The sequence below is a fragment of the Pelecanus crispus genome, chromosome 3 (assembly GCF_030463565.1).
Source record: "Pelecanus crispus isolate bPelCri1 chromosome 3, bPelCri1.pri, whole genome shotgun sequence".
NCBI lineage: Eukaryota > Metazoa > Chordata > Aves > Pelecaniformes > Pelecanidae > Pelecanus > Pelecanus crispus.
In genome coordinates, this window is record NC_134645.1 from 37,841,598 (window position 1) to 37,868,579 (window position 26,982).

Sequence of the window (26,982 nt, forward strand, 5' to 3'; positions counted from 1 at the left end):
TTGGAGGCTTTACACCAGCTCTACCAGTAGATGCTCCCAAGGAAGTGAATGAATTCTTCTTGCTATTAAGCTAGCCTTGCCCATTTTCTGGGCATAGCTATTTCCTGATCTTCATTCCTACAGGAGCACTACTACTCACTTTCCTGACTCCTGGCACATTCCTCTGCATAAGGATCTTACTCCTGTATTATACCAGTATAAGCCTGCACAGCAAAACCTGATCCAGCATGTATCAGACCGATTTATTAATTCAGTCACACCATGTTACAGATGAACTAAGCTTGCTAGCATTAATATAATTGTGTCATATTCAGGTAGGTGTAATATAAGCAGATACATTGGGTGCATAAGATTTCTGCATGGTCTGCAGAAAGGAAGAAACCCTGCTTGAACTTAAGGAGGGGCAGTGATAAGTTCTTAAGGCTAAACTAATCCATGTCATTGTAGGCCAGTTGGTACTCATGCTAGGCAAATAAACACTATCTACCCTGCTTACATCTGTAAAATACACTAGGTTAGAAGCCACGGAGTGCCCACACAGACCTGTGCTGCTTTAAATGTATAAACTCCCACAGTTCACGTGACACAGTTCCTCTGAGTAGGGCCCTCCAAGGGCCACAAGGCTCCAAGAGTGGAATTTGAGTCACTGTCACTGCATGAAGCTGTCTCTTATTTTAATGCTCTCGCTCTCATGACATCTCTTCATCAGGCGTTGATTCACTGACAAGAAAACACTCCTGTGACTTTCCCCTCAAAAACTACCATCAGAACAAAGTAGTCTGAAATCCAGCTGTGATGCACTACAAAATCTGGCAGTTGAGTTAAACAGACCAAAATACAGAACATTCTCGATGGCTTGTTCTAACAATAAACTTTGCTGAATGTTCCCGTTAAAATGATCAAGATGTTTGGGGATTGCTGTAACTTTTTTAATATTAAGTTTTAAAAATATTTCAGAAGCTGAGGAAAAGAAGAAACAAAAATAAGAGATAATTATTAAATGCCAAGTTTGTGACAGTATCCAGGTACTTGCTTTTTACTTCCATTCATAATTGAAATCATGTTTGATTGTGTTGCAAGTGCCATGCTATATCACTGCTCTAACCTACTGATCCTATCACACTTCACACTTTCAGGGTCAGGTCTTCTCTCCTGTTGGTGCCCATGGGCTCCTCTCCTTAACATTAATGGCAAGTAGGCATGCACATCAGTGGGAGAATTAAATAAATGTTTAGCTGTTACTGAAAATTCAGCTTCAGGAGGAAGTCAGTCTGCCTTACAAGTGACAAGCCATAGTTTTAAAGACTGCTTTAAATAGGACAGCATTTTTTCCTCCAGAGAAGTGTGATGAGTAAGTAAAGGGCTCAATAAAACTCTCAGTTAAATGGAAGGGCATTCTGCTGTTTCAGGTTGCAACAGCTCAGGCCAAAAGGCTTCCCCTCAAACCTCGTTCTCTGATTTTACCACTGAGTTTTTGTTAGAACTTCTATGTGTAAGAGCAATCTGCATTCAATACCTAAATTAAAATGACTCCTTCTTCTGCTTCACTATATTAAAACTGATGGTTTGCATTTCAGAAATCTTAGGGAGCTGGGCAGGTCACAGGAATTTTGCACCAGTACCTTATTGTAAGAGGTACAGAGTGCCCTTGACTTCTAAGGTCTGGTGACTGCCACAGGACAGCTTCTCAGGGTGCTGGGGAGTTTGCAGGAGCAAGTCATTAGGGAGAAAAGAGAATGAATCAGTAACACAAACACGAATTTTAGACAACAAAAAAATTGCTCCAAAGGTGCGAAAAATGGGAAAGTATTGAAGCTGGCACTGCATCTGCCATCAGGAATGGTTGCAAAAATTTACAGGTGAAAATATCTCCTACAGTAAATTCCATAAATCTGTTTTCAGCTCAAGTATTCTCTTAATTAATAAACAATGTTCAGCTCCAGTAAGAGCATATACATTCATTCCAAGGGCTCACCATATTTCAAAATCTAATTATTAATGAGGTTAGAAGATTTTAATTGGATTTAGAAATTCTGTCCTACTTCTCCAGTAGCTACACCTTGCCTAACTTCTGCCTTTGCAGTCAGACCTTGCAGTGCGGTTACAATTTGGATGTCTTAAGTCCTGAGCATGAGGCAGCACCATGGGGACAAAGCTTTGGATCTTTCCAGTACTATCCTCCTTCCCTGTGCCGCCTGGCTGAACGGAGAACAGAAGCATGGCTCTGCTGACTCCTTGCCTCCATGTATGTGGGAGAGAGTGATGTCCTGCAGATGCTGTACAACCTCTCGTCCTTCTGCACAGTGATTTCATGCTTGTCTGTACTGCCCTTCACAATCTTGCCATCTTGCCCTTACCACAGAAAGGAACTAAAAAACTTTTTCGTATTTATAATACTTTACAAAGACCTATGTGAAATGTTCTAAACATTAAACCAAATAGGTCACATGCAGAAATGATGCAATATTTTCAAGAACAGAATCTGTAAGAATATCACTGTTCTATAATTATTTAAGGCTACACTGACAGGAAACAGACTCAATTCAAGAACTGTAATCTCTACATGGTATATTGGCACACAGAAAAGTAATTTGATAAACGCTTCCAAGTACTTCCTGTACTTTTGAACAAAGGTAAACAAAAATGCTATTAAAAAAAGCACAGACAACTCTGAGGAAAACACAAATACCTCTAATTTGTTTCTGAGACTTTGTTCTTTAGAAATTCTGTTCCATACTTAAGACCTAACTGAATGCACAGAAACACACTGTATGTATAAGCCCTTATGCAGGGTTTAAAAAACCCACTGTCTAAAGGCAGATTTCAAATACAAGAGTATAGGTTTGCATGAAGCAATAAGAAAAACAAAATTACAAAAAAATCATAAGAATGGGATCTAGGAAGAAAAAACAACATGACAGCTATTGATACTATAACTAATTCAAAAAAATCCCAGGGCAAATCCAGTTATTGGTGTGACTTGTTTTGCATGACAAATCCATATTCTACTGCCTCAAAATTAAACATTCCTTTCCATTCTTTATACATTCAGTTCCCAGCCCTTGTACAGTATAAATCCAAGTAAGCTAAACCTCCTTCTGTGAAGCACAGACTGGACCTGGATACCTTGGGAAAAGTCACATGACCAAGAAAGAGATTCCTCTTCCCAAATGTGCCCAACACAAACTACTATAAATCTCTGCTGTGTCTAAATTAAGATTTCAGTGTCTTAGAAATCTGAATGGTTAGATGTAAAACTGAAACAATGCAACCTACAAACAGAAACCCAAGTCATGACACAGTTTAGTTTAGTTCTGTAAGAGGTTATTTGCTGCACCTTCCAAACTGACTTCTTCATTTGTTCAATGGTGATGTTACGTATATTCTCCACTGGGATTAATTTGCTCGGTTCTTGCTGTTAAATACTGTACATTATTTTATAAAGCAAAACCTGTACAAAGAGACAACCATCAAGAGACAGCTTTCAGCTTTAGGAAAGAGCATCCAAATATCCACAAACAGAAAGAGTAAAACCACTTCCACATCCATTGACAAATTGCTTTTGAACAGCTTCTAAGTCAGTGTTTCTACTACATGGAAAGCAGAAAGGATTCGGAAAATTGGAGCATTTTCCTTATGCATATAAAATTAATGTTGATTTTTTTATTAAATTCTACACTCAACATCACATTTCATAATCTGAGCAACAAAAAGGATTGAAAGAGACAACTTGTATTGTATTACTGCAAGACCATTCCTGTTTAAAGAAAGTTTTTGCATTATTTGTATTTAGTAAATAAAGCTTCTGTAAATGAAGCAGCAGTGCAATACCAGGAGAAAAAAAAAAAAGGCCTGTAATAATGTTTTAAATCTTTAATCAATAAAAACTGAAAGCCTGGCTCTGCAAATAAACCGCTCAAAAGGCACCAAATAAACCAAGAAGTGGAATTACAATATCCTTTAAAAAGGACTTAATGAAATTGTTAAGTAGTGTGAGAATTTGAGAACCATGTGAAATATCTTTATTATAGCATACTCACTGTCTCCAATCTCACTGTACTTGACTGTCTGTATACCCTAAAGCCAGGATTGTATTATAAAGAAATTCAAGAGAAGAACATTTGTCCTAATGAGAACGCTCTAGGCAACCACTAATAACAAAATCCAAAACTTCACTCTTCTACCCACCAAGTGCTACAACAGTCAGTGAAGTCCCATATTAGTAAGACATCACCATCATTTATAAGGGGGGTAAAAAAACCCAAAAACCTCTTGCTTTCCACACAGTTAACAAATTAAACAATTAAAAGTAAGTGAAACTTATAATTACACACAAAAAGAATATTTGAATTGGGAAGCCTTTTAAAAATGTTTACTCAATAATCCACAATTTTAGTAATATGAATTAGATTCAGCAGTCAGCAAATTAATGTGATTCCAGTTAAAGTATTTGGGACAAACAGGAATCTCAGAAGCACTGATATTTCCCTAATTCCGGTGGAAGCCATGAGTGTTTATCTGATGGCAAACTTTCTTGTGATACTGCGGCTTCTCAATTGTGTCATTAGAAAGCTGTGTTTCCCAACTTGAACATAAGCAAAGCAAACTTCTATTTTGGGTACGAACATTCATTCAATTGCTTGCAAATCGCTACAAAAATAACTTACTGATGTTCTCTTCTCCAAGAAGGAAGGTAAAAACTCTTGGTCTGCTCCCTACTTCCAACAACCAGCATATGGTAATCCCTAAAACAGCTCAGAAGAGACTCAAATGGATACCTATTTGAACCAAAGCCATAGTATTTTGCATTCATTCAGAGCAGTTCAACTGCTGCCACTTCCTTCACAGTCTTTCAACCTAACTTCCAATTGCTGACATTTTAAAGAAATCCATATCAATTTGTTTAAAGAAAATATATTTTAGTAAAGTCGTGCTCTATGAGCTTCCTACATTGGAATACATGAATACAGGAAGTGCTTTCAACAGAAAGTTACATAGTTTTACAGTACAACCTGTCTAAGGAGATTTGGAAGGGACCAAACTAATGATCTGGTCTCTTTGGATTAGGCAGAAGTACAGGCAAGAGGGAAAAACCCAATTTATGCCATATATAGAGCTTGTTCCTGTCACAGATTGAAGAAACATTAGTTTGATGTCAAAGTTCACCTGATGCGCAAATACTAGTATTTTTCAAACCAACTGCATATCAAACAATGAAAACTTACTTGTACTAAGCTCCTGGAAAGAAACTCAGTGTAAAACAACAGTATATTCATATTTGCTATATTACTAAGTGTTCTCCACCATTGGTGGTTTGGGGTATTTTTGTTTGTTTTTTTGGGGTTTTTGTTGTTTTTTTTTTTTCCTCTACAGATCATTAACTTTTTCTCAAAGTGCAAATTATTGACCTTTAGTCTGAATGCAGGTCAGAAGCTACAGTATTAGAGCAATACAAAAAGTACACAAGGAGGAGCTTACATTAATTTGGAGAACCTTACACAAAATGTTTCTGAATTGAAAACCACAAAACAAACCCAAACATATATAGCATCAGGTGGATGGGGGAGGGACTGCTAACGTATCTGTGTACAGCAAGGCTTCTCTGACACCAAGGAAGTGTCTGACGCTAAGTGAAGATTATATATTAAATCCCACCATTTTGCATGTTGTGCATTCTTTACGATGGAATGTTGACCTCAATTTTTGTTTTTTACTTCCACAACAAATCTGTTGATTGTGACCGGGGATGATCATCTTCTTGAGAGACCAAACTCCTTTAAAACTACAACTGCGCTTTGAACCATCCATTACGATTCTAATAAAGTATGCCATCTACATACTTGCTGTCCTTTAGATTCTTTCATTTCAGTCCAGTGATTGAGTTCATCTTCTCCTGAGCTGTTGAGACCTAAGGAAATCCACCCTATCATCTCTTTTCGTTTCATGCTGCGCTTATTATATACAGACAGTATGAGTGTCACATCTGAAAGCTGAAAGAGTGCCACTTGGAAAACGAAGGTTTCTTTGTATACCGGATTTGGCTGTCCTCGGCGGATTGAAGTTTTGCATTTGGACATCTCTTGCCCCATCGAGTTCAGCAGTGTTAACTTAACATACGTATCTACAAAATAAATCGTATTTTGGAATGTCAGATACCTTAGAACAAAAGGTTTTGAGAATGAGATATTTACAAGACACAAGGATATGGTGTATACCAGGCTGACTGAACGCAGCTTAGTTTAGACACATGAAAAGATGACAAGTAAGCAAAATATTACAAACACAGTAACAAATTTACTAGCTTCAGTACTATGTAAATGAGTTGAGTTAAAGATATACCTCATAATCCTCTTCCCATTGACCCCCCCTTATTTGTTCTAAACAAAGTTAAATTGCATTAACACTTAGCAAGCTCCAACTAGCCACAACACTGTAAAGCATACCACTGAATTTTCAGAGAATAAGAATAAACAAAGTAGATTGAAGACAACTAATGAAGAGAAGAAAAAATAAGGTTCATATGCAGTGATGATATCAAAACAGCCAGAATGAAATGCTTAAGAATAATCTCTGCATGGATGTGGTTTTCACTTTGGGCTTTTCAATTTTGTTTATTTTAAAGACCAAAATGTAGCAAAGTGTATTCAAAGGTAGAAGTTTACACAATACAAAAAACATCTTAATTCCTAGATTCATGAAGGAACACATTTAATACACCTTTAAAGAGAAATAAGTTTTTGCATCATTCAATATGGTTGTTTAAAACAGCTTGCACAGTGCTCTTCAGAAATACATTTAAGAAGCTCATGCACGTAAATGTGGTTAGCACACATTGGGTGTTAGAATTTGGGTATAAACCTTTATTTTTAAAGCTCTATTTTCATTTGACTAGAAGCACCAAGCCATGTTCCTGCAGAAGGATGCACATTTCATGAAGTTATAACTGATTTTAGGAAATACAGAACTGTATAAAATAGTCTGGTTTTTCATTCTTTATTCCTGTCATATTCATGTAAATGAATAATATTAAAAGATTGGAGCTTATATAAAAAAACCCACATTGAATATTTTCACTTTGCAGTTACACTGAAATCACAACATCCATAATCAGAGATAAATGCAACTTTTGCATTAGAATGCCACAAATGACAAAGGCATACTTTCATAAACCAATATGGTAGGCAGCTGTGGATAGCTTTACTGCTGGCAAGTTTTCTTTTGCATGAAAAAGACAACATCCAATTACTTTCTACAGGAACTCACCTCGGATTATATAAACCTGTCCACCTATCAAGTGTTTTAGACAACAGAACAGTCCGTCTGACAACAGGGGGTGGAAAGCAGTAAAAGAAATAATGACCAGATGTCAATAGTTGGGTGAGAGAGGATCAAAGGTTAAAGTTTAAAAGGAAACACTATTCACTGCAGTGGAAGAACACAAAACCTTAGCAGCATAGATCAGAAAAAGGATTGAACAAAGGAATTGTTGGGTAAAATCTAATGAAATGAAAATTCTGTGCAGTCTTTGTGTAATCTTTATCAAAAATTACACTGCTTACATAATGGGTTATCTTAGCACTAACAGCTACTGGGTTCTAAAGCACACCAAACAGAAAGAATCATGCAAATTATTAAATTACAGAAGACTGGGTAAAAATCACTGTATCCTTTTTATCAAACCTTATGCTTTTTCATGCAAACTCCAGCATATTAAGAAAAACTGCACACAGGAATTATACTTCATATATTAAAAGCAATAAAATGAAAAATCAGTGAACTGAAAACTAAGCTGGTTTTGCCCTTAGCTTTTACAGTTACAGATATTTGATTGTAATACCTTATTTCTTGAGTAGCGATGGACTTGAGCACGAGAATGACTCTGATCTAATCTCTAAAAATAGCTGAGGGATGCTTACATCTGAAATTCAACTATGGGTCTTATTTAAAATGTAAAAATCTCACTTGGTAAAATCCATGTATTTATGGATTTAATGTGTGTTTGCATGCATACACACACACATGCATTTAAGGTGCAAATGCTTGTACCCTGTTTCAGTAAAATTTTAAAGGATACTACGAAGCATCTTTTTTCTCGGACAAAACATTAACTGCCACACAGAGAAACGAAAACACATTCTAACATCAAATGTTATTGCCTGCAGGATTTGGCCTATTTGCCTGCACTCAGTTGCTAAATGAGTTACTATATAACATATAAATACGCAGCAGAGGAGTATATACTACCAAGAAGCAGAAATGTAGGACTCAATCCATATTTGCTGCAGAAGTATTTAACAAAAATTGTATAGGTTCACAACCCCTACACTATAGAAAGGATCGCATGTGGGAAAGAATAGTTGCTTCCCTTTCTGCAGACCTGAATAAAAACTGACCTGTGCATGTACTTTGCAGCACTTCTCAGGATTTTGGACCGCTGACGGGCCAAACAGCAAACTTGATCAGAGCATTTCATCGTCAACCCTATGGGCCTTAGCTTTTATTTTGTGGAAGTGATGTCACAGCAAGAGGCTCGTATGCGTCCATGACGCAGCTGACAGGGAGTTAGGAAATGGCAGTGGTATGCACTGTGGGTCCAGAAGTTTATAGGAAGGTGCTACCACTGTCAGGGGGGAGGGGAACAGCACAAAACAGCCCACAGGAGAAATGTGGATTCCACAATATTCTGTGCATGGTCTTACCAGACCCAGAAAGTGCATTAGTTTCCAGCTTTCTAGAAACAACAGAACTCCAAACCCGCATTTGCCTAAACAGAACTGGACTATTATTATTAGGAATATGAAAACTTCCCCCTATACCCTTCAGAGAGGATGACAAAAGGTAACACACAAGATCTTCCCTCCAAAAAGGTTAGACAGAACATAGTATTACAGGGCTATGTACCATGTTCTATGCAGCTTTCCTGCAGTCTGAAACAGGTTTTTGACCCCAGTGACACACACACACAACTGTTAGCTAGACAGCATGGGCCCACAGAGCACACTTTGGGAATTAACATACCAGGGAATGAACACATCCATCTTCAAAACAAGTACTGAACCCCATCTAACTTGCATATTCTAAATATTAAGAAAAACTTGGCTTTCTCTAGAGATTCCAGAAAGATAAGCATAAGCCACCTACTGTTTTTTGCTTTAAGGGAACACATAGTCCGTTCTCTCCAGGTCTTCTCTCCTGTTCATTCCTTCCCCCACCCCAGTGTCCTTGGGCCTTCTTGGCTTTCCCCATCTGTTTCTATGCTTTGTCTCCAAACAGGTGACTCTGGGGCAGCTACCTAGCTATATAAAAGTATTAGAGATTCTTCTTTCACCTTCCTTTTCCGGCCATGTTAACAAAAAGTCTGGCTCCATCGGTGTGAAAAGTATAGAGAAAGCAAAGCAGAGTAAGGCTGAGCCAAATGTAATTAACAAGTGGAATAAAACAAGGGTCAAGAAAGAAAGAGGAGAGCATCAGTCTCAAGTTGTTTGGCTTACTTCCTGAACTCTGAAGACAAAGTGAGATGCGCAAACCACTTATAAAATGTTGGCAGCCTGCTACATAATCAACTAGTGTCAGATAATCTGCTAGTGCCATAAAAACGTGGGGATTAAGAAACAGAAAGAGGGGCTAAAACCTGAGCCTCCAGACAAAATCAAGAGGAACAGGTAGGTATGTCTGGCTACAACTTATGTAAATCAGACTCATAATCTAAAAAACAATTAAAAATATTTTTTAAAAAAGTTCATTACTGAACTTTCTCAAGCTGTATCAAAGAATTGGAGACAGTAAAAACATTCTGTGTGTGTGACATTCCATCTGGTTCCAATTTAAAAATGTACAAAGTTCACAGATATTTCAGACAAATGTATTTTTGAACAAATGCTTGAACACACAGTTCAAGTCCTTTCCAATGACGAACATTCCTTCTGCACAAAGGTCTCAATTTGTTTCTCTGTTGTCTTCACTGACATTCCCAAGTTACATATATTACTACCACATATACACAGGCACATAAGCAATTAAAGACTGCAGTATCAACCCCTCTAGGAACAGGAATAACTGTTCAGAGTGTTTATATTAATATTAGCTGGCATGTACTTTCTCTTTAAACACCAACTTTTTATTCTTGGCCTGTGATGTGAGGCATTAGTAATTTAGCATTTAATCATTATGATAAAGGTAATTTATTAATCAGTCATCATGAAAAATTAAAACAGTCTTGTCAACTTACAATTAATATTTTGAATTTTAGATTTTTGCTATTTCCCAACTGACTAGAAATATAAAACATGAAACAGATTAGTTGATGATTGCTCTATTTCATTTTGTTTCGGTAAGACTAAATGATAGGATTGAAGTCCTTGCTACCAAGAGCCTCACCAGTACAGAAGCATTAGGATGAAAAAAGATTTTCACTCACTGGGTGGTCTGTTTGCTGCCAAGTTTTTGAAGTGGCTGCCTTTTATCACTTCTGCTGATAATCTTCCAGTTGTAGCGTTATAAAGGAGGCCAATGAGGATTTCTGGAGCTGAGCCATGTACCAGAGACTGACAAGAGGAGGTACTTTCACTGCAGGACACTTCTGACATGCTCATTTGAGAGTCACAACCCTATAAAACAGATTAAAAGTTCTATGTATTTTATGCAACGATGTCATTGGGAAGTCAATTTTTAGAATAATGCATAGAAAATTAGGAAAGCAATGTACTGACAATAACAGAAGTTCCATTCAAGCACCCAATAAGAAATGTACATCCTTAATATATACTCAGTTCGCATATGTTAGCGGTAACAAAGACTAAAGCAGTCTGGAATTAAAATAATTCTTAATTTTGTGTTTCTGTTGCTTCACAATTCCAGAGAAATAATAGCAGAAGATGAAGAGCAGCCTTTATGGTCCCTATTTACTTCAACTGCTAAGATAAGACCTGTAACATAATTTGTCAGCATCCTGGAGAACATAAAACCTTGGATCTTTTACTTTCCAAAAATGGAAAACACTAGTGGAACTTGGAAGATAATAAAATGCAGGAAATTCTTATTCATCCTTTGTAAAGGTTATTCTCTAGACTGAGAATTTATGAGCAGCAAAATAACAGAACACATGCAAATAGAAAAATGCACTCTGTCTAGAATAAATTAGCTTACAAGGAATTTAATGGATCCAGGGATACAGAATTGCAATAGACCCTTTGTCCTGAGTGGGAAAGGAAGAATGCCATCCCAAGGCTCAGCAAGTGATACTTTAATTTCCACCCCAAAAGCTTCCAAAAAATTCAGTGCTCTCATGCATTCTTACCAGGTCACATCTTTGACGGGAGCTTCTACTACTCATTTTTACCATTTTAACCCCTCGTTACTGGCCTTAAAAAAAAGAAATTACTGATGCTAACCATACCATAGCCGTTCCTACTTTCATTTCTTGATTTCATGCACTGGCACATAAGAGTTGTACCATTGAAAACAAGAAAGTGGACAGAATCTAGCCAATGGCAGGGCAATTTGCTTGGTAGCCGGGAAGAGACTTTTGATTTATCAGTACATCCCTTTATGATTCTCTCAGAAAAAACATAAATTGGATCCACAGATTTTTCAAATATGGCTTGACTCATTTGGGAATCTGGCAGCATTCTTTCAAGGAGTCATGATGATTTTGTGAAGCTGATTCTTCCAGATTCCAAATGTCTCTGTCATTTCCAGCAACAGCTGACATGGGCGCGAGATCAGTCCTAAAACCTAAATAGCACAGATCCTCATCAAGATAAAAGTTAACTTTAAAAGCAAGTAACTTAATTTGACATATAAAGCCCAAATGCATTACAGAATCTTAAATTACAGAAGACACAATACCTACAAGAAGATATTATGAACCTACAATAATATCCTTCTTACTGACATTTTAACCAGTTCTTCTCAACAGAACATTTCCAAGAAGTCTGGCAGAAGTTTCAAGTAGCAATCCAGTTCCTCATTAATAAACATTCACTGTTGTTAGCAAATGTATTCTTACTACTAAAGAAGGACCTCAACAAAATTCTCTGACTTCCATCCCCCAAGCTGCAAATTCTGAATTTTAAATGTTTGGTTATTTTTCCAAAAGTTCTTTATTCAATTCAAAGAATAAATTTCAAATGGGTTGCAAATTGTAAATTGCTGAAAACGAATTACAAGTATACATTCATTCTCTGGTTCTTGGCACTCACAAAACAAGAAACTTTTGATTTCTAACTCCAACAGTAGAATAAAAATGGGAAGTTTAAAAGAAAGATGGCTTGATTCAGCAGTCACAGTACACACTGCACACCTGACAGCCTCAGCTTGTCATAACTGCAGCTATTATTTAAGTTTTCTGGTCTTTTAAAATTGTAACACAGTATCCCTACGGTGCTTATTCATCTTATTATTTTGTTGGGCCAGGAATTTAACCACAGTCAACCTGATAACTGTTCAAAGATTAGGTCTCAAATTTGATGGTGATCATGCTGCAAGTCCACAAAAAAGACATTACACAAAGTGAGCAGCTGGGTAACATTCCCTTGCAAGCCAAAGGGCTTTGACATCTGCTGAGAGAAGGTGATGATAATTCCTAATTGTGACTTATTTATACAGTTTATCAATGTTCTATTAGGGACTCAGTCTAAATCAGTTTATGACAGAGTTAAACTGATTACAGTGGGTATTCAGAATAAGGTTTAGAATGCTAGAAATAGTGAATAGTAAATGAGTGATGACTGACTTGGAATGAGTCCTGAAGTACGTTGAGAGGGAAGACAAGTAGCTTCTGTGTGATATAATAGAGAAGGGGGAAAACAACTGAAAAATGAAACAAGTGTGATATTACAAAGTTACATAAGGATGGGCTAGAAATATCATTCCTTTACAGCAGAATCCTGAGTGGATGTGAGAAGGCCAAGCCTGCATTTGTCACAGCCAGAGGAAAGGATCTCACCAGCTGAAAGGTGGGATGAGAAGACCTAGGTGATGCTTCAGATCTGTAAATGGATGGAAATGCAACTAAATGGCTGTACTAAGACCTGTTGCACAGAAAGAACTGGTAGATGTAGACCCTCTCTCCAGATTTTCATCAAGGCTAACTTAAATGTTTTGCTACAACATTTTCTAAAACAAAATATTTTGCCTTTTGTTTTGAGACAGGTGGCAGGTTTGAAACAAACAAGAGCACATTGTTTACTCCTTAGTGCATAATAAACTTATGAATCTCCTTCCTACAAAATGTTGTGGTGACAGAAGCTTAAAGACATTAAAATAAAGCAACCAAATTAACTTAAGAGACAATCTGAACAATATTTTGTTTTCCATTTCACATAAAAAAGGACTCCAATGTATTTTGTTTCGTGCTGACCCAAACATATTTTAAAAAATACTCTGCTTTTCAGTTATGAACTGGAAAATCCTAATATAAAAGAAACTGAGATGTTAAGAAGAAAAATGAAGCAGTGAGGTGTGAAGCAGATTAGAAGACAGCCTGATGTTACTGGGTAAAACCAGGGTTAAATGATATAAACCAAAGTATAATTTTTGTGTTTATGATAAGGGAGAAGACAGAGAATTTTGGGGCAAGTAGGTAAAAGGCATGAGAAAAAGGGGAAGGTGAGGTTGTATTTTGTCAGTTTTCTTTTGAAAGAAAACAAAAAGATCCTATAAGGAAGAGAAGAAGAAATAGGAATCAGGGAAGGTAAAGAGACAGCTGAGATCAACAGGGCTCTGATCATCAGCTGAAGAAAGACTTCTCATTGCAGGACAGAGTTAAAATCAGGGATACTGAGTATTATTAGATGTCTTCTCAGAAGTATTTTCTCTAGCACAGAGTTGATTGTTCACATTGTGGAAATCCACTCATTGTTTTAAGTAAGGTGATAATCTGTGATAATCACGTCTGTTGGTAAGTAACCTGACTTTGTGTTAAGTCCGTAAGCTGCACTAGAATTGAAAATAACATTTTTTCAAGTCTCCATTTAGAGAGTTTTTTGTTTACATAGTCAAAATTCAAGAAGAGTGCTGACAAACTCATCAAGAAAAAAGCAAGACAAGAAGTTACATTTTTACCTGCTCAAAATATAAGCTTCATGATCACGTGCCAAATTGTAAAATATTAACACTGAAATTGCTAATTGGTACAACATGAATATAAACTTAGCTACAACAAAGCTTTCATCTCATGACAACATTACAGTGCTACCAGATGCTTTTCATCTCCATACAGATCTGTATTCAGTCTATCCATAAATCTATCTGTAGGCCACTTTGATACTGTAGCTTCACTGTGGGAATCGTAATATTTAGACCAAAAGTTACTATTTGTTTGAAATAATCTGCCTACGTAAGTTTATTTTTATAACCCTTCCCTCTCTTCCTCTATAAACACTGTGTGTATTTTAATAAGCAGGGAAAAAAAGGACTAAGGTTCCATAATAGCAAAGGCCTTTCAAGGTCAGTGAAGCACCAGAATAACTTACTAAGAACTGCTGTAAAATCGTAAATGCAGATTTTTAAGAACTTAAATGAACTGTCAAGGTATCGATGATCTGGCCACAGTGCAAGGAGCTGTCTCTTGAGGTTGTCTCCAGGATATTAATGCTAAATCTCTAACCTATTTCTGTCAATTTAGCCATAATGAAAATATATTATTAACAGTAAACACAAGAAAAAAAACATTAGGTAAAGTCTATTCCAAATATTTGGTTCAAAGGTCTTTCTTACTACAGTAAACTACAAATTTCCAGTTTTTCAAGTTTATAACACAAAGCTTTGCACAAAGGACCTAAACCTTTCCCATATACACTGGGATGTGCAGGATGATACTTTATTACAAAGTAAGGTGAATTTTATTTGATCAACACTTACACGAAGTGCTGCTTTTCATCGGGTTGTAAGAGTAATATGTGTTATATTCTACAAAAACTTAATTACTAATTCTCCAAACTATTGTCCTTAATGACTTCTTTGCATATATTATCTAGGGAAGAAACATCACTTTTTAATAAATATACAATTAAAACATTCCCTTTAAGCGATATTTGTATTTCATATGTTCCTATTGTACTAAAGTTGGCAATCAAAAAAAGAACACTCTTTTTTCCTGAGTGCCAACGGAAGAGAATACATACAATGCATGATGTCAGACCTGAACCCTTAAGAAGTATTTTCAATAATCTTTTTCTCTGTTCTCTGACAACATAGAGAATGCTCTGTTTGCAACAATGAAAATACATGTAAAATGGCTTTATTTGCCTTCCTTCACCATAATTCCATGGAAACAGGATACTTGTTACTTACATATTCATCTCCTACTGTTAGTTTTCTATACCCTGAAGTTCCGCTTATAAATTCTGCTCTTAAGCCAAGTGGTGTTAATCACAGGGAATAATGTGGCCATGCTCTGAGGGCAGTTAAAAGTTCATTTTCCTCATTGCATAGGTTAAAGTCATGCCTCTGTAGCCTTATGAAACAAGAACATCTGATTCTCTTGGCTTTTCAAAATATACACAGGAAAGATGAAACCTCACTGACAATCCTTCAGCAACAAAAATCTGATTCACAGCATGTTACTTGTCAAAATGTCTCTCTCAAATTTTAAATGTTAATGTTATACCACTAATCTCTTAAAGAACTTTTTTGCACATTACTTTCTTCTACTTCTGTATCAATACAACTGAGAGGTTAAGGAAGGAAATTTGAATCGTAGTAGGCAAGAGAGGAAACCAAATCCAGGTCGCCAACATTTTAGATAAAAGTATTAATCTCTCTTAATCACCAGCCCAGTGCGGAACCCTGAAGCTAATGTTCCACTTTGAGGCAAAAGCTTGCTGAGGTGATGAGAGCACTCAGGCACCAAACAGGCTCCAGACCAGCTCTTAGCCTGAAGCCCATCCTCTACTTCTGCTCTGAGAGCCAGAGAGGAGAAAACTGAACCTAGAGGCTCCACATCCCTCATTAGTGGCTTAAGCACTAGATACTTCATAAAAAGTGTTTCAAAGATAAAATACTTTTGAAAAAATATCAAGATCATTCCTGGGGAAGAGAACATAAACCACCTGAAGGACTCAGCCCTGAAAACAGAGGGATGTAAAATAATTAGGAATGTCAAATCTTTATATGGAGCTTTATAATTTTGAATTCTGGAATCTAAATCCCATTTACATGCTATACTGGACGCTTTGATGCTTTTGCGAAGATGTTTGCCTCAGTTCCTCATGACTTCTGCTTCTGTTCCCTCTAACTCATGGAAGAACTGTGAGGATCAATACACTTTAAAAAAGGAAGTCCACAAAAATACGATACTCATAACAAAACAGTTCCTTAAACTAAACAATTGATACTCTTTCTGTATACTAATACCTGCAGGAAGTATCAACTTTTTGTTTCTAAAGGTAGAACTCAAGTCTTACATGATGCTCAAAACAATATTAAATGTTTGAAATAGTAAGACTATTATTATTATTAAAATTAATAATAATAAAATGTAGCAAAGATGTTGCAAAATCAGAATTAAATGAAGAAGCAAGTGCCAAAAAAGGTCTTTTTTTTTTTTTTTTTTTGAAAAAAAAAAAGGTTTCTTTCTGTATGAAATGGTGTCAATCTGGGTGTTCTAGGTTTTTGGATTTGTTTTTTTTTGGGGGGGGGGGTTGGGGGGTGTTTTTTTTGTGTTTTTTAAAGAAAACCACTACTTTTGAAATCATACAAAGCTACCTATCTTCACAACGTTAAGAAGGAAATTCCAACTCCTGTTGTAGCTGGCTGATCTGTATAGTGAAATTAAGAGAACATATAGTTATCAGTATTTTGCTTTAAACTAATAACCTGAACTTTCTATAGCAAGCTATATTCAACTATATAGCAAACTATATTGAAACATATAGTTTTAGGCATTTCAAAAAGATTCAAGTTTAGGAAAGCATTGTTATTTATGACAGGTAATTATCTGGGTTTTTTGCTTAATAGCTTCCTTGAAGCGCGTTCCAATTAAGTATAACGTGCATTTTTATTCATGTACTTAACACTTTACAGTATTAGTATCTAAGTCAACTTAAATCACTAACATGAAAGTAAATATTCTAATAATAATTCCTCTATGCAACTTGATTTTAGGAAAACAAAACATATTTATTTTGGGTAGAATGGCATGCTTTAAAAATTACCAGGATTTCCTATTCAAAAATTCCAATTTAAAAATCTTTACAGCACATAAATACATCCAACATTGATGGTATTCACATCAAATATGGCATTGTTTTGATTATTAAACTACTATTAATGTAGTGGAAAATCAGATTATCTGAAGTGATAAAATTCACATCCCTCATCAAAAGCTTCTGCTCTACCTTGGTTTTTTACTCTCGAGTAAAAAACTTCTGGATGCAGAATTTTACAAAACACATCGTCTTCTCACAGATGAAATACTGGAAAATGGACATCAAATGAAAAATAATAATTCTTCCATTCACTACAGTCAAGGGACTAAAACCTTAAAAATTCTATGCACAGCTTTAATTTACCATAGATACTATAATGCGCAGAGCTACAAGACCTCCTTAGATACATGACGATACTACACAAATTTCAACTTTGGAGTAATTTTAAAATAATTAATTTTAATAAAAATTAAAACCTTTGTGGGTTTTCTAGTAAGAATACAGTATTATTAAAATAAGATTTGTTTTCAAACTTTAGGATACCATAATTTAGTCATAAAACAAAAATTACGAAATAAAATTTAGATATTAATAATGGCAAAACATTCCACTTTTCTGAAAGATTTTGAACAAGTTCACAGTGAGATTTCTGTGTTGCTTTCCATATTTCATGAGAATTTGCTATTAGTACTTTGTGTCTAAAAGTTTTTAAAATGATCAGCTCTGCAGCAGAAAACATTAATTCTCTACAGAAAGGGGAACATTTTAAGTTTTCTATAACTTCTATTTGTCTGCATTTAAATTACACCTTCGGCTTCCTTGCCACATTATGAAAGGCCACCTAGTTTTTCCATAGGCTTAATGGGCCTGAAATTTGCACAGCAAACCTGAGCAGCAGTGGAGGCAATTGGCAATGAATGTACAATGGAATTTACAGTGTTTACAAAAGTGCTCTGTTTTTGCATTACAAAAGTCGCCCAGCCATGGGCGAGGGGAGGAAAAGAGGCAAGAGGCCTTTCATTATTGAATTCTGTTTTCTGAGATAAGACATGTAGCATAAAAAAAACATTCGAGCACTAAAAGCTGTGAGATGTTTGTGCTAGCAATTTAGTTAAGAGCAGCTGACACAAAATGCAGACATTTCACCTGCACTCCTGATGAAGCTATGCTAGCAGCTCCTACCCAGGCTCACTCACACCTCCCCCTCTCTTTAATCCTTGTCAAACTTGTAAGACCATGGAGATGTCACTGTGGGACAGCTTCCAAGACCACAGACTTCTTTAAATGACAATGCTCTGTCCAGATGGAGTTAGTCTCTATGCTCATCGGGGAGATCAATGGCAAATAATTTCATTTTTCTCCCTTCTCTCTAGATTACACTCTTTCAAACTGGGAAAGGAAAAGAAGATTCAGTGATCAAACAGTAAGCATGATTTATGAGTAGTCAATCTATGGACTAGTATTTGATTCCATAAACATTCATGCAATTATTTTTCACAATGAACAAATCCTTAACATTAAAGGTATGTTTATTAAAGGTATGTTTATAACGCATTTGTCAGTTAAACTATTTGCGATTAACAGTTCGCCCAGCTCTAATCTGCTACTGGTACCCCTTTTCATTTGTTCAGGTCATGTTTAATCTCATGATCTGAGGATCACCAGGTGTTTGCAGTTGGAAGGGATCTGCTTCAGTTCTTAGAGCTATCATACACACCACAAAGAAGGACAAGAGGTGGAGATAAGCTGGATTCTCCTGGGGCCAGCTGACAGCTGATTAAGCCCAACAGAAAGACAGGAGCTGTGAAAGCCACAGCTCAAGGTCAGACAACATGAGGGCCAAGCCTGACAAGAGGCTAACACACAAAGACTAAAAGGATCCCTTGCTAAAGGCACCCTATGAACAGAAATGTTTATCTGATACCAAATACAGGCTGCTTGAATATACAAAAGAAGTGATTTCCTGGAGATCCTCAAGTCTGAAATGAAGAACACATGTTATACTGCAAAGCCCAGGAGAAGAAGAAGAATCACCCAGAAAGTAAACCAAAAACTAAAATTAAAAAGTTCCACAAACATCCAAGTTATAAATCTGCAGACTAGGTAACCTGATCTGTTCGTGCAACATCTCTCATTAGGATTTTCCCCAATGGAAATAAATTGGAGGAAAATACTGCACATGCTTTTGCTGAAGGGTGCTTGAACCTGCAAACAGAACTGTTTCTTTGTTTTTCCTTTTCTTGTTTCCTTGAAAGACAGTAACAAAAGTGAGAAGATGCTTGTGTGTACACATACATGCAAACAAGAAAGAATTCAAATTATAAGAAAATAAAATAATTGGGAAACTCAGTATCTCTAACAGAAATTTCACTTGGATTCATAAGTTAAAGGAAAATATATCCACTAGAAATGTTGCTTGAGGAAGATTTAAGCAGCAGCTTGTAGTCTTCAAAAGTGGTAATTTCATGCTGGTGACAACCTTGATAATCTTTATGTGTAACTCCTACAAAGCCACTTCTGGGAAATTTACAGTATGTTTTTATAGGATGATTATTTTCCTTACTGCTCTTTGGAATTGCAATCCAGGTTGCGAGATCATACTTACTCCACAGAGAATGACAGTCTGAGAATCTCACAAGTACCCGATGAAATTCTCATTTTTCTAGCTTTATGTATTGATGAGCTTTTTTTTTTTTTCATTTTATTTTTTCAAAGATAATCAAAACTAAACATACAATTCAAGACAATATGTTTGTCACTGATGGACTGGCCTTTGAGGAAGTAAGAGTATTGCTCAGGAGGATTACTTTGATTTAATCTAGAACAGTCACTCGCAGCCTGTCATTTGACTGGGGGCATTTTAGAGACTGAAAAGCATCATCACACACTCAAAATAGTAATACTATGTCTGAAACATTGTTTCCATTACTTGCTGACCCAAATATCAAAGATTGTGGGGATCAAACTGAGTAAAAACTTCTTTTAAGCAACTCGTTGATTAAAGGCAAAAGATACCAGTTTTTAATTGTTATTTTACTCAGTGCACAGATATTAAGATAGACAACAAATAATCTTCATTCTGGCTACATGACCAACTGAGGATTTTGACAAATAGATGAAATTCTTTACATTGCTGACTTCAAAGAATTCTCCCAGTATCCTACATTCAGGGTTATGGTAATAGATCTAGTTACCAAAGTAGTAACTTGCCTCCCATCTGGATATCAGCAAGGTAGTTGACAGTTAATGTTAAATTCAAGTTCTGGTTTTGCTAGTGTGTTGAAGAAAGCCCTGATGTTATTCTGGCATGTTTTTTTAAACCTCTAAAAACCTAATGACCACGTGGACTTTGTTAACTCTGCCATAGCAGTGGCATGTACATTCAAAATGCTCTGACTGTCCACATTGGTCAGCATATGCCAGAAATGGTATATAAGTACCACTTTGATAGCATTTTTATTAGCTCTGTTATCCATGACTGTCAGCAATAACTGGCATCAAATTATTCTTTTTGTATTGTACAAAGAAGTCCAGCAATAAAGGCTAGAAATGCAAATTAATTAAGAAAAGTGGTAGATGTACAAGATTCAACTAATGGCTCTCAGAACCTCATAAGAAGTCAGAAGCTTGTTTCCAGAGAATTAGGATTTTTCATTTGGAAAAACTTTATACTCTTTAAATTACTGATAAAACAGGAATCGCAACCCTAGCTAGCCTAGGCATAGCAGAATGACACAACTTGATTGTTGCTTTGTGGTAAGCCTCCTGAACTATCTTGGACTTGACTTTCAATGGACAAATAGCAGCAATATGGCCCACGCCTATGACAGTGTAAGGCAGAGCATTCTGATGACAAAGATCCTTCTCTTGATCACAGTGGAGATAGCAAATAATGAAAGGGCTGAAGTACTGAATTTAGTTACACAGTTTAACGCAACTTGCAAGGACTACTGCCTCTTTCTCTGGATTCATTCAAACTGGGTATGAATTTCTGTACAGTATGAGGAAACATTCTGGCGTTTCTGGATAGCTCGCTCGAGAGGCTTGTTCAGTCTGTGACAGAAATAACTGTATCACCCTCCATGACAGTAATCCATTATCAAAACCAAGCAGCATATGTTAAAACTGGTCAACCATTTTGCTCCTGAGATGACTGTATGGCTGCAGTCACCTGAGGCAAGTTGTGATTGGGGAAAAAAAAAAAAAAAATTCTTGAAAACTATCTAAAAGTGTTCTACCAATTATCAAGGTTATACTATATGAGACTGAAACAGTCTCACAGTCTCAATGCCTAGTCCAGTGCTTCTTCGATGAATAGACTAATTATATGCCAAAATTTGCCATGAATGATTAGACATATTTACATAAGAAAAAATCAGGAGCAAATAGCACTGATTTGGAAAGCCAATTACTTTTTAACTGTGACGACTGAACTTATCTAGTGAGAGGTCCTTATCATCTGGTCAGATTCTGTTTGAGTTCTTGAAACTTGCATCTGTCAGAAAGTGCAGACACACCATTGGTTTTAGAGCACAGTAGCCACAGTTGTCTTTGGCTTCTCCCCGCCCTACATATCCTCATGAAGACTGGAGCAGAGCGCGCCATGGGTTAGCACTTATCTTCTCTATTGCCAGGAGCACTGCTCAGGGAACACCACACAAAGGCACACAAGTTGAGGCAGCCATGACACTGAGAAGACAATGGCTGCTGCTTGCTGATACTGCCATGAAATCCTGCACAACCAGCCAAACACAGGGAGTCCACTTCATTTGCCAAGTACTGTCAAGCTCTCCTGCAGCCTCAATAACATGATCACCATTTTCCAATCACCTAATGATGCTCTTCAAAGAAACTGCGAGATTCATATTGCCTGTTGTGTCAAAGGACTAATTCTGATCTTCCAATGTTTTACTTCACTAACTCAAATGAACTGAGCAAGCTATTCCCAAGATAAGAATGTGCTCAGTGTTTAAAGATAATTGCCCCTTACTTTGATGGACATAATTTCTACAAGCTAACTGAAAGCATTTACGCACCATCAAATAAGAACTGACCCTTTTGGGTAGAATTCTAGTTAAATAAAATACTATGAGCAAAATCTTTTGAGTCTTTTTTTGTTTCCCTCTAGACAAGTCTTAGTAATTTTTTTGTTAGCTGTTTTAAAGTATCGTACTGGTAGCTACTACGTAGCAAAGATATAGTTATACATACGATTTTTAGTATTTAGCCTTCCAAATACAATCCTGAATAGACTATGCCATAAGAACACGTAGTCAAGTCACCAACAGGCCTAAGATATTAGTCTTTTCATAAAACCTGACAGCTCAACTCTGTAAATGGCCAAGAATTCACAAGAAAGAAATACCACCCTGAGAGCTTTTTTTCCTGAGTTTATAAACTGATAAACATCCATGAGAAAGAATACTGAAGGTATGCCACACAAAGGGCAACATGGAACAAATGCCTTAAGCACAATGCATAATCCAACTTGTACTAAACAATTAACGATCATCCTCGAAGTGGAGAGAGCGTGCACATCCAAGAGAGTGCATTTTTATACACTGCATGCATAAATGCCTTCACTCAAAACATTTAATTAAAGTAATTCTCAGACACTCTGGGTATTTATAGCAAACACACACAAAATATGAATGCACATATGAATGTCTACAACATCCAGTCTTTGTTATAGGGATCACATCTAGGAGTTCAGTATGTTAGAAATGGAGAATGTTATAGAAAGGGAGAAAAATAAAATCATAGAATCATAGAATCGTTTAGGTTGGAAAAGACCTTTAAGATCATCCAGTCCAACCATTAACCTAACTTTACCAAGTCCATCACTAAACCAATTAAGGATAGAGTAGCAATTTCATGCTTCCTAGCTTGGTGGATAGATTATTTTTAATGAAAGTAAAAATAGGAATCATTAAGATTGGAAAGGACCTCTAAGATCATCAGTCCAACCATCAACTCAACACCCCCATGTCCACTAAACCATGTTCCAAAGCGCCACGTCTACCTGTTTTTTGAACACTTCCAGGGATGGTGACTCCACCATCTCTCTGGGCAGTCTGTTCCAATGGTTGACTACCCTTTCTGTGAAGAAATTTTTCCTAATATCCAATCTAAACCTCCTGTGGCGCAGTTTGAGCCCATAGATAAAAGAAATCTAATAAATTTTAAATAAATACATAAAATAAATTTAATTCTCCACAACAACATCTTGTTATTGACAATACATAATGAACGGTTACTAGACTTGCTTAGCAGGAATAGGTGTGTTTCGGTCATCAAAACTGTACTTCCAAAATCAATCAAAAAAATGTAAAACATGATTGATTGTTGTTATTCTATACCAAAAAGCAACCTATGGGATGGTGAAAAGGATTATACTTGTTTTGTTGATCTTTTCCAAATGGATTTCACTCAATAAACTGCTTGTATGTGTTTATAATCACATCATACTGGAGGCTGTTGTTCACTGTCAAGAAGATTTCTTTGCTTGAGAAGAACGAAGAGCAACTAAAAACAGGTCCACAGGGATTTCTTGAAGAAAAATAAACATCAGCACAACAGATTCTAAACTCCATGGTAGGTGAACAAAAATTTGTCTACCAGTGTAGACTAAAAAGAAAATTTCTCTTAAAGGATCAACAAAGATCTGCTTAAGCAAACTTAACTCAGACAAAACCACAATATACAGCCCTGCTATTAACTTCTCATGCAATGGCCACTTTCTATCAAATCTGAAAGGGACAGTCGCAGATCACAGTGACAACTGCACTCTAGCTAGCCCATATTGGTTCTGTTGCTTCTTCCTCACTCAATCATACACTGAACTTTGAAGAAAGGGTGTGATAAATAAGGGGGCTGAGGATACTGCGTGAGGAGGAATTCCATGTTACGTGGGAGAATGCAGCAATGCAGGACTATTAAAGACAAACGGCAATAGGACTGTGCATAATAGCTGCTAATGCAAGATGTAGGAAGGTGAGGAGCAGGGTGAAATCTTGGTGAGAAAGATAGTTTGTGAATATATTTGTAAATTTGAAACCTATTTAAGGAACATACTAGTATCATGTACTCACCACACCACGACACATACTTATCCACATTTTCAGGATAACCAGAGAGTTGCAGGCCTGCTCACGTGAGCATGCCACTATGTTTCAAAGGCACTGAACTTGCTGGTCTACATTTAACCAGATTCCTTTGTGAACAGTTTTAAGGTATGTCTGAAAAAATACTAAACTTCACAGGATATGAACTGTTCTTACACAATCAGAAGACAGATGATTAGCCAATAAAATACATAAATATAATATCAGCTACAGACAGAAGCAAATAAAACACGTTTCTGCAGAAGAGATTAGCATAGATGTTTCAATGGATTAGGAAGTTTCAGTGACAGAAGGTATATTTAATATATAAAATCCATATAATGAGAAGCAGTGGAAAAAAATAGGGCAACTGTCATGTGTCCAAGGAATATCTTCTAAAAAGGCTGTCAAATATAAGCATTTCACAGCAACAAAACACTCTGCAACTGAACAAGGCAAATTTAATTCAGGATTTACAATGTACCTCATCATGGATTTTATAATTACAAAAACCCCTGAACAGCTGCATCTCTCTAAACTGAAACAAGGCTTACGTTCTCCTGTTAAATAACTCCTGCCTGGCATTTATGATTAGTTGGACATAAAGATTGTTGTTGGTTTATTCTAGCAAAAGGACAGTTGAGAAGGAATATGACCAACGTGTGTAAACAGACCCAGAGGCAAACACCTGAGAAGGGTAAGAACTAATTAAGCTCAAGGACCATGCTGGCCTAAGAACAAGTGGTTATAAAAATTGGTCATGAAGAAATTCAGGTTGGAAATGAAAAAAACTGATGTTTTCAGATGAAAATTCACAAATTTATGATCAGGATGACCTGGCTGTCTGCAATAGCAAGGGCTTGTACTCAAGTGACCCAGGATGCCGCCCCCTTCCACTCAGACATCCTAAAAACACAATAGATTTTAACACTCTTGCAAAATAACTATATGTTAAATCCTGTAATAGATCTAGTCACTGAAAAAATGATAGAGGCTATAAATAATAATAGCAAAATACCTATAAACTCACATGTGAATGAATTTCCAAAGGTCTAAAAACTGATTTGCGTAGTTCCAAAAACCCACAGATCCTCATTCAAGCTATCAAGACTACGAAGGTTCCTTTCCAGCAACAGGTAGGGCTAAGATAAATCTGCCTAAACCCCATCACAGCAGCAAACTTTGGAAGACACTTTCACTTCCTTCCAATATTATTTATTCTTGTTCCTTCCCCCCCAAAATAAGGAGAGTAAAATGCAGATATGGCATCCCCTACCATCACAGAATATAAATAACAATCTTCTTATCTTTGATGCCTTCTGGAATTTTTTACTCTCCCTGCCACAAAAGCTCAAGAAAATAATACAGAAGACCAAGTAATGCACATATGGGATATACCAATCAATCAAAAGCCTGGCTCATTCATTGGCCTCTTTCACTGACTTCGGTAAATTTTATACCAGAACCTATTGAAAACACACACAAATTTAGCAAGTATGTTTAGAATATTCAATGTTTTGTTTCATGGGGTGCTTTTTTCCTAGCTGTGAAACAAGCAAACTCTGCATTAGGAAAGTTCACACTAGGTAAAGTGAACCTCTTTATCCCTGGAATAAGGAATCGTAAAAAAGCTGTTCTCTTGTTAGTTGATGCTCCATCAGATCCAAGTTTTAGTCTCAGCTTTTACTAATTCTAATTAATATATTTTTAGTCATTAAATACAATAGCATTTTATTTTGAGTGTCTTTTGTAATACACATGTTCAACAGAAATGCCACTTCAATTCATCCAAACTTTGTTTGAAAATGAAGAACAAATTAATTGCATTGTTTCACCTGAAGAAAATATTTTCCTTTCCTTCCCTTCTCATCCTCTTTTTCTTTTATTGACTGTTTAAAAAAAAAAAAAAACCCACCACAAAACGCATACAATGTCCAAATAAGGATGCCCTTGCTAAATCACCTTCTCTTTACCCCAAAAGTCCATTATGTAGCACAGATGCAGCTCTTAATCAATGAACGTTAAAGCAATCCTAGTCTAGGAAGTCCTGACCACATCATCACAAACGTTCTCTTTCTGGACAAAAGCATACTTAAATACCTATAAAAAAGAAAAAGGAGATACTGATCACTGCCCATACAGTGATCTCCTGTGTTTTTTGATAGCGATACCTAAGTTTATCCTTAATTACCATTCCTTTGCTTTATTAAAAATATTAAAGTTCGATTATTTGGGGGGACAAGATTTTGTTTGTCAGATAGGTAGGGTTTTTCTTCAGCAAACAAAAATCCTTTTCAGTTTGAACCACTTTTCACACTATTTTTCACTTCAGACTGAATCACAAATCAATTATTCACAAAGTTCTAAGCAGAAGTTGTTAAAAATGGCTTTATGCTCTCAAAATTCCTCTTTCCTATCTTTCTTTCTTGAAAGGAAGAATCCTATTGCAACCAAGATTTAATTGCAACAGATGGAGGGCACTCGCTAGTATAGCTTTTTTCCCCACCCTCCTCCCGTTGGTTTTTTTTTTTTTATTGAAATGCTGTAGATAGCAGAGTAAAGATTATACAATTAAATACATATATATGTTTATACAAACATACATTCACCACCACATCCCTATTTATAGACTGGAAATTTCTAAGCAATTAAAAGGAAAAATATGGGCAGCTTTTGCAGGTGGAAAGTGAATGTACTTACAGAAGCTCTAAGGAAATTATCGTCATGCT

At 36.3% G+C, this 26,982-nt stretch overlaps 1 protein-coding gene across 3 annotated transcripts in view; it reads right to left on the bottom strand.

Annotated features, from left to right (window-relative positions):
• Window positions 1-5,807: 5,807 nt before the first annotated feature.
• The window catches only part of SYT14 (synaptotagmin 14), a 61,107-nt gene continuing 39,932 nt past the window's right edge, over window positions 5,808-26,982 (bottom strand). For 2 of the 3 annotated variants that reach the window (XM_075707857.1, XM_075707856.1), the window contains exons 5-6: window positions 10,418-10,607; window positions 5,808-6,121 (exon numbers count right to left, since the gene is read on the bottom strand). In XM_075707857.1, the coding sequence (XP_075563972.1) occupies window positions 5,808-6,121; window positions 10,418-10,607 (504 nt within the window). Of the gene's footprint in view, window positions 6,122-7,263; window positions 7,321-10,417; window positions 10,608-26,982 lie in introns of all 3 variants that reach the window. The other variant, XM_075707858.1, reaches the window with a different exon arrangement.